The sequence below is a fragment of the Pinus tabuliformis genome, chromosome 4_2 (assembly GCF_031772625.1).
Source record: "Pinus tabuliformis cultivar Carrire ecotype Pingquan chromosome 4_2, CPIR1, whole genome shotgun sequence".
NCBI lineage: Eukaryota > Viridiplantae > Streptophyta > Pinopsida > Pinales > Pinaceae > Pinus > Pinus tabuliformis.
The window spans coordinates 402424997-402433260 of NC_142304.1; the positions used below are offsets into that span (position 1 = coordinate 402424997).

General features: G+C 42.4%; 2 protein-coding genes across 2 annotated transcripts; both read right to left on the reverse strand.

Moving 5' to 3' along the window:
* Positions 1-2575: 2575 nt before the first annotated feature.
* On the reverse strand, positions 2576-3052 carry LOC149169655 (uncharacterized). Its single transcript, XM_089425283.1, has one exon. It carries the CDS (start codon positions 3050-3052, stop codon positions 2576-2578), a length of 477 nt encoding a protein of 158 aa, XP_089281409.1.
* Positions 3053-5705: 2653 nt separating this feature from the next.
* On the reverse strand, positions 5706-6875 carry LOC149169656 (uncharacterized). The gene has a single exon (XM_089425284.1). The coding sequence runs from the start codon at positions 6873-6875 to the stop codon at positions 5706-5708; it is 1170 nt and encodes a 389-aa protein (XP_089281410.1).
* Between the last annotated feature and the right edge of the window lie 1389 nt (positions 6876-8264).

Consider the following 8264-nt stretch of genomic DNA (forward strand, 5'->3'; position numbering starts at 1 on the left):
TTGAGACATGATATAGAGAGGAGCAGTGGAACTATGATACATATCCACAAATGAGAAAATAGCATATTTTATCACCAAGCCTCTATCTAAAGTGAAGTTTGAATACTTCATAGTCAAGCTTGGCATGATGCAGAATGTACACCCTCATTGAGAGGGAGTTGTGATGTTTCTCCTATAGTGGGTAGATACTCTCCCCCTAGCCAAGGGTTTCCTAGATTAGTCATGTGAAGTGAATAAGGGAGTAATGAGTAGCCTGGTACAAGTCAATCCTATGCCATGTGAAGTGGTTAGGAGTGATTGGGACTACTAGGAGAGGAGAAACATCATAAATACTTTCAGTATAGTCTTGAGACTATGGTGGTGGTCCTACCCATACCATGTGAAGGGGTTGGGTGTGATTGGGACTACTAGAGGATAACATCATGGAAGAAGACCTCCCTTGCTAAGAGGGAGTGTTGATGTTTTAAATAGCAGTGGAAGGTACTCCCTTCCTAACAACAATGTATAATATATATTATATTATGCACAACAATATATATTTATATATTATATTATATAATATAATATATAAATAATCAATAATTAATTAATAATGAAAAAAAAGACACGTGTTTTCATGAAAAGACATGTCTATTAATGAAAAGACACCCCGACTAGGTATATATATTGGGGCCCTCAATTGTAATCAAACATCAATAAATATATCATATATCTTATATCAATCTAATAATTTTTACTCAATCATAAAAACAAAATTAAGGTTGATAATTTTTTAAGTGTGTAATTATTTATCATAAGACAATAATTACAAAGATCTAAAAACAAGAAAGAATTCAACACCAATAATATATGCAATTTTATGCAACAATGGTGTAGACTTAAATGGGATTTCGACCCCCTTTATTTGTAGGTTTATGTGTTGCAATTATGGCATGTTGGAATTGATGTTAACTTGGTATTTATGATATGCTTATACATCATCTTGATGTGTTGTTGTTTTGATTTCTTCAGGATGTTGTGTTTGTGTGCATCTGATGAATTGACTAGAGCAACATGCATAATTATGGACTAAACAAAATATACGCTACTTGTTTATAGAAAAAGCGCGTATATACACTTATTGCTTCAGAAAAAATGTGTGTGACGATGTGCATGGAAAATAAAATACCTTGGGCTTAACAATGGATATATCCATGCTTTTTTTTCTAAGTAATACTAATTCTATTAATAAAACAATAAATTATAGCAAGGCTCCGGCCTCTGCTGTGCTAGAATAGAGTTATAACATGTTTAGACATCTAGAAAACTGATACAGGACTGCCCACTGAGGGGAAACCAGTCCGATAAAACCGATGGAAAGTGCTGCCCACACAGGGGTTACAACTCAAAAACCAAGATAGACAGTTATGGTATATTACCAAAATTGACGACATACTTTGAAAAAACATTAAAAAAGCCCCTAAGAATAGGAGCGGGGAATCAAAACCTGGCTGCATGGACCCACTAGGTGTCGTTTGGTGGAGGAGGCTCTTCCACGATGAGACATCTGTATTCATCCCAATCATCCTCAACTGCTTGCGTGCCACTAGGGATGCCCTCACCATGCTGGGCGCTGTCATGGGCGTCTTTGCATTTACGAGAACCAGAGCTACTGCCCGAGTGCTTCTGTTTGCTGGTGGCCAGCTTCTCCTGAGCCGCCTTCTGTTTGCTGGTATCCGGCTTCTCCTGAACAATGGCATGAGTCTGTTCATCCTGCGGGCAGATCTCCTCTCTGAATGCCACAGTGACGATGGCGATGATGGCAAGGCGGTTCATGGTGCATTGGAAGCGGAATTGGGCCATTTGATGTGGCTGATGAGGGGTCTCAGGGAGCTTGAGCATCTGGGTTGCAGCATTGGCACTCCGAGCTTCGATGGATTGGACCCGGCCTCTTCCACTGTGGGTGGCGGGATGTCTGCCAGAGAATTGGGCTATGAACGGAGTGGAGGAAGGGGAGGACGAAGGGGTCATTGGCTCAGAGGGTGGCAGAGGGGGAGGGCACATATTTCTGCCTCGGCTGTTGCCTCACTTGCTGCGCATTCGGTGGCGAAGACGCAGCATGGTCTTGCAGTTGGGGTGGAGCTGACTAGTGTGGGTCAAAATGACGAAGGTTCTTATAGTGAGTGCAGAGGGAGAGGCAGAGTCTGCGTGGGAATTCACAAGGCGATTCAAGCAAGAGACAGAGACCATAACTGAGGCTTCAGAATGCAAAGCACAGTGAACATTATGGGAAAAATGGATTCCATCCCCCAAATCTATACAACTCAAGAGCCAGCAGCGCCTCCCTGTTGTCGTGCGAGAGCTTGGCTCTGCAGCATCAGGGGGGCAACAACAATTCAGAGGGGGAGGGGTGGAGGTATGTAGGCTTGTCGAAGCCATGGCCTTAACCTTGCAGAGGATTTCTTGACCTGTGCACCAGAGTAATGGCGCCTGCAGGTTAACGGTGGCTCGCCATAAATTATTTCAGGTGGGAACGTGGGTGGCCATGTGGCTTAGCCGCCTGCCGTCCCCTTGTCTAATCCACATTAATTCCTTCTTAAACATTTGCATTCAGGGTTGCAGCATCGTTTTGCACCAGTGCAGTGTATTCCTGTAGCTGGGAAGCATTATTTATAATGTTGAGCGAACCTGTGTGTAGAGTCCGATCACTGTCCACCCCCAAATTTGCCAGGAGATCAGCCACTTTGTTGCCTTCTCTTCTGATATGTTTGAAAGTGATTGCTATGTTAGTTGTGAGCCATTGTTTAATGAGCTCTAAATGTGGTGCCAATCTCCAACCGCTGACCACTTTGTGAGCAGGGGTCCCTTGAAGAATTTGGTTATCCATGTTGATAAGTATATGAGAGTCTCCTTCAATTACTAAGGGGAAGAAGCCATGATGCTGAGCTAGTTGAAGTCCTTGCCACAGTCCCTCAAGCTCAGCAGAATTGTTCGTGTCCCATCCAATTGAGCCTAGGAAAATTAATAGAGGTTTGCCTTTGTGATCCCTGAATATTCCTCCATAACCTGCCATGCCTGGGTTGCCTTTGGAGGCCCCATCAAAATTTAATTGAGTCATTCCATGTGGCGGAGGGATCCATTTGCTGGAAGTATTGTGATTTAAAGAGGATTTACTGGGGTTCTCCTGTACCTAGTTAATTCGAAGATTCCAATTCTTCCATATGTTCTGCTCCTATGGAAGGGTGGGAAAGTCATCTTCATGCCATGTTTGGAGCGCTAAGGTTTCCTGAAGATTGTTGCAAAGATTGCTCCATATGATCTCTATTGGTGTACATTGATTCTTGAAGATGCGACGGTTCCTTTCCTTCCATATAGTCCAAATGAGAAGACCTGGGATGATTTTCCACAAAGAGTTTAGCAGTTTGCTCTTATACAGATTGATTTCCCAACTGCGGATGGTGTTGGTAATGTCCCCTTTTACTCTTCCTTCTTTTTGACATCTGAAGCTTGCTTTTTCCTAGAGTTTATTTGCCAAATTGCATGTGTCCATGAGGTGCTGGATGGTCTCTTCCTATTATTTACAGTTGGGGCATATTGAGGGCCCATGGAAGTTTTTTTTGCTTAGGCTGTGCCAAGTGAGTATTCTTTTTTGACATAATAGCTAGAGGAAAGTAGAGACCTTGGGCCAAATTCTAGGAGATCATATTTTGTCCCAAAGAGGGTCCTTGACTTTTTGATTGCCAATCAGAAGGTTGTATGCCTCCTGAGTGGTAAAGGTCCCCCATGGAGTGTACCCCCAGCGTAAGATATCCTTCTTATTAGAAAATTGAATTTTCCAGTTTGTGAGCTCTGTATCCATCTCCTTATGTATTAACTCCGTTCCTTGCCTGATGAAGTGTGTCGTGCTTAGCCATTGTCTGTAACCCTGATTGAGGGTGGGAGTCCAGTGCTGACTGACTTTGTCCATCTGATGCTCATCCCAGTCCTCTGTTTGGGGTGGTATGATCTGATTGCTTAGCCTGGGTATTTGCTGCCAAGATTTGACCTAGAAGCAAGCATTGTTGCCGTCTCTATTTCCCAGAAACTGTGTTGTTGAATCATAACTCTGTGCTGTCTGGCCGCATTCTAGATTAAGGAACCTTTTTCCGTATCTGTGAGTCGGATTAAATCATCTAGCAGTCTGTTGTTTGCATATTGGGTAGTCCAGAGGATGGCCCAAGGTGTGTGCAGAGCAGAGAGCCATTTACATCATATTCTTGCTCCCATGACTGCATTGTTGTGTTGAGGGTCTCGGAGACCAATACCCCCTGAGTTTTTTGGGAGGCAAACTGTAGCCCATTTGACTAGTGCCCATTTGCGATTTTGTCCAGAAGATCCCCATAAAAAGTTCCGCTATAGATTTTTTATCTTTTTAAGCACCCATTTTGGTGCCGCCAAAACAGAGAAGAGATAAAGAGGCATTCATTGTAAGACAACTTAGACTAACACTAGGTGACTAGCCATATTGAGGGCTCTATAAGTCCAGGAGGAAAGGCAGGCTTCAAATTTTTCTAGGAGCAGTTAACAGGAGGAATGATTTAATGTAGAGTCAGTCAAGGGGGCACCAAGATATTTGGATGGGAGAGAGGCAATAGAGAATCCAAGAATGCGGGCTATAGAGGATTGAGTTATGGAGGGAGTGTGAAAAAAGAAGATTTGGGATTTGACAGTATTTATGCTAGCTCTAGATGCTTCAGAGAAATCATCCAGAAGGGATTTGAATTTTAGGGCCTCTTGAACCGAAGGGTGCCCAAACAACATGTTATCGTCCACAAATTGTTGGTGAGTGATAGCAGGGGAATTGTGGAAGGAGATTCCTCTAAGCTGTTGTGATTGAAGTGCATTCTTTATAATACGACCTAACCCTTCAGCCATAAGTACAAAGAGAAAGGGGGAAGGGGATCTCCTTAACGGACTCCTCTAGAGGGATGAAAAGGGATGGAAGGAATTCCATTAACTAGAATGGAGAAGAAAGTAGAGGAGATTAGACTCATAACCCATCTAACCCAAGGAGGAGAGAAGCCAAAGGCTGAAAGCATTTTTTGAATGTAATTCCAACTCAACTTATCAAAGGCTTTTGAGAGGTTAATTTTGAGGAGCATACCTACTTTTTTATGGTGCTTCAGGGAGTGTATGATCTCATGGGTGAGAATGATGCCATCTATGATTTGCCTCCCTTCCACATATCCCGATTGTTCTGACGAGATGAGCATGGGAAGCAACAGCTTCAGACGAGAAGCAATGACTTTAGATATGACTTTATAGATAACATTACAGAGAGCTATAGGAATGAATTTATCCGGAGTTATAAATTGCTCTTCTTTGGGAATGAGAGCAATAAAAGTCGTGTTTAGAGAGAGAAGACTCTAGCAGAGAGTCCTGGAATCTTCTACTACCTGCTAGACTTCCTCTTTGATAAGATCCCAGAATTTATGAAAGAAGTTTGAGGTAAAACCATCTGGACCAGGTGCTTTTCCTTCCTTAAGCTGATGCATGGCAGACTCAACTTCCTGTAAAGAGACTGGACGAAGGAGCAGTTGATTGTGTTCTTCTGTTATGATTCTCGGGATGTGCTAGAGAATCCTTTCTATAGCTGGCTGTCTGTTGATTTGTGGCTCTTGATGCACTTTTTTGAAATGATTGAGGAGCTCTTTTTCAATATCCTCATGTTCTTCCAATCTTTCTCCCTACTGATTCTGAATTTGGGTGATGTTATTATGCATTCTTCTCTGTATGGTGGTGTGGTGAAAGAATTTCGTATTCTGCTCTCCCTCTTTTAGCCATCTTACTCTGGATTTTTGTTTCCAGAGGATCTCCTCTTGCTTTTCTCTTTCTGCAATCTGATTGTGAAGGTACTTTTCCTGTTCTGAAAGAGCTTCAGTCCTTCCTTCAGTAATTATTGTCTGCTGGATTTTTTTCATTTCTTGAGCTAAAGCATTTTGAGCTTGAAAGATGTTTCCAAAGGTTGATTGATTCCACTGTTTGATGTGCATTTTGAGATATTTGAGTTTTTGTTGGAATTGAAACATTTTTGTTCCTTCTGGGGGAATGAAGCTTTTCCATGTAGAATGGACCAAATTGTTGAAGTCTGGATGCGTCAGCCAGAATGCTTCAAAGCGGAAGGGTCTTCGAGTGGATTTCCCAGGTCTTTGCCATTGAAGCGAGATGGGCCAATGGTCTGATCCAGATAGAGGTAAGATTGAGGCTGAAAAGTCTCCTCCAAGATGAATGGCATTATCTGAAATCAGGAATCTATCTAGCCGGGAGGCAATCTGCTGGGTGCTTGATCTTCTATTGTTCCATGTATAGATTCCATTGTTGAATGGCAGATCAACGAGCCAGTTGTTTTGTATGAAATCATTGAAATGGGTACTTTCCATGTCTAATTTGATTCGGCCTCCACTTTTTTCCTCAAGTTTAGTGATCATGTTGAAGTCACCACCTGTTATGCAAAGTGGATGGATTCTGGTGGAATTGAGCAAAGTTAACGTATCCAGTATTGCTAACTTGTTCGCTGCTTCCTGGGGAAAGTAAACATTGGTGAGATGACCATGAACATTGGTCCCTATGATATGGAAGGTAGATTGAATGAAATGATGAGACACATGGATGTTAGTGAGCGTAATAGCTTGTTCATCCCATGCTATTGCAAGTCCCCCTGAGGCTCCCGAGGCGTCCACTGCTACTGTTTGGCTTCTTGGCCAAGCTTTTGAGAGAGTGTTGCCAAGTGTGATATTATTACATTTAGTCTCCTGCATGAAGAAAATTTGAGGTTTCTCCTGCTGTATCATGTTTTTTATCATTCTGTATTTCACAGGGCTATTTAACCCTCTTAAATTCCAAGATGTGAGCTTCATGATTTAGTGTTGGGGAGTGGCCTATAATACTTTGTTAACTTGGAATATCTTCCTGATTCCACCAACATTTCCCCAATGCGGATGGTTCTTTGTAGGTATTTCTTTCTCCCTCATTTATTGGTGTCTTTAGGAATATTTTTCCCATCCCATTGACTCCCTGGTTGAATACCTAAAGTTCGTTGCTGATGTGCTCCAGAGAGAATAACTTCCAAGCTTTCTAGCTGTCTTTCCGGGATTTTGTCAAATTCTTTTTTCCTACAGGATTTCTCAAGGCCGGATATATCTATATCTCCTATGTTTATACTTTCAGGCTCTTCTTCCATATGCTTAGGTTCACTGCTTTCCGCCAGGAAGTCTGTTGAATGGTCGGGTTCTTGCAGAAAGATGTCGATGTCCATACCATTAGGTTTCCAATCTGGATTCACATTGGTAGTGGAGATTGGAAATTCTTTGGTCCACGAGGGATTTTGAGCTTGCCTTGAATCTGTGGGATTGGTTGTGGAGGGTGGCTTGGGTGGCTCTACAGAATGCATGGGGGTTTCAGAGTCTAGTGATGCTGGTTGAGCCAGGATGTCGAAGTTGTTGCTGGTAGAGGGTATCAAGTCACTAGTAGGAGGATTTTTGGGGTACGATGCGTGTTTTTTGTGATTCTTTTTCCAATTGTTTACTTTGGTAAATCCTTCAAAATCAGGTTTCTCTGAGGTGGCATAGGTTGTGGATTTTTCATTTAGTGGGCAATCACAAAAAAGATGGCCATGGGTGTGACATTTTCTACATCTGAAGGGGACATGTTCATAATTTATAGACTGAATCCACTCAAAATCATCATGATATAGACTTACTGAATCCAGAAGAGCTTTGTTCAGATGCATGTAGACACAAATGCGGGAGTAGGAGGTATATCTTCTGAGTTTTGTTTCTTCCACGATATTTATGAACTCCCCGAGACCATTTCCGATGTATTTTAGTGAATCTTCATCCCAATACTCCAATGGAAGGGAGGATAGTCAAATCCAGACTGGTGCCCAGCTCAAATCCTCTTTGTCCGGGTTGAATCTTTCGATCCAATCTCTCAGGTACAAGCCTGCAGCGTTGAAGAAATAGGGTCCGCCATCGATTACCCTATTCCGGTCTTCTATATAGTTAAAGACCACCGTGAAGAAACCTTTTGGTCCCAGCTGCAGGGTGATGTGCCCTTTGGGTTTCCATTTGGCTGCAATCCATCCCTGCAGGGCTTTCTCCGTTGGCCAGAAGCCAATAAATTTCCCGATTAGAGCATGATATTTCATGAACTGGATTTGGGTGTTGATTCTTTGACTTGGTAATTCAATCTTTGGTCTTTCTGTTGCAACAAGCTTGCAAGTCACAGAGGTTTCTTTGGGAACCTCA

Bases quoted from the DNA above. Each gene is read 5' to 3' on its own strand.
- LOC149169655 (XM_089425283.1), bottom strand. From the start codon at position 3,052: ATGGCAGGTTATGGAGGAATATTCAGGGATCACAAAGGCAAACCTCTA.
- LOC149169656 (XM_089425284.1), bottom strand. From the start codon at position 6,875: ATGAAGCTCACATCTTGGAATTTAAGAGGGTTAAATAGCCCTGTGAAA.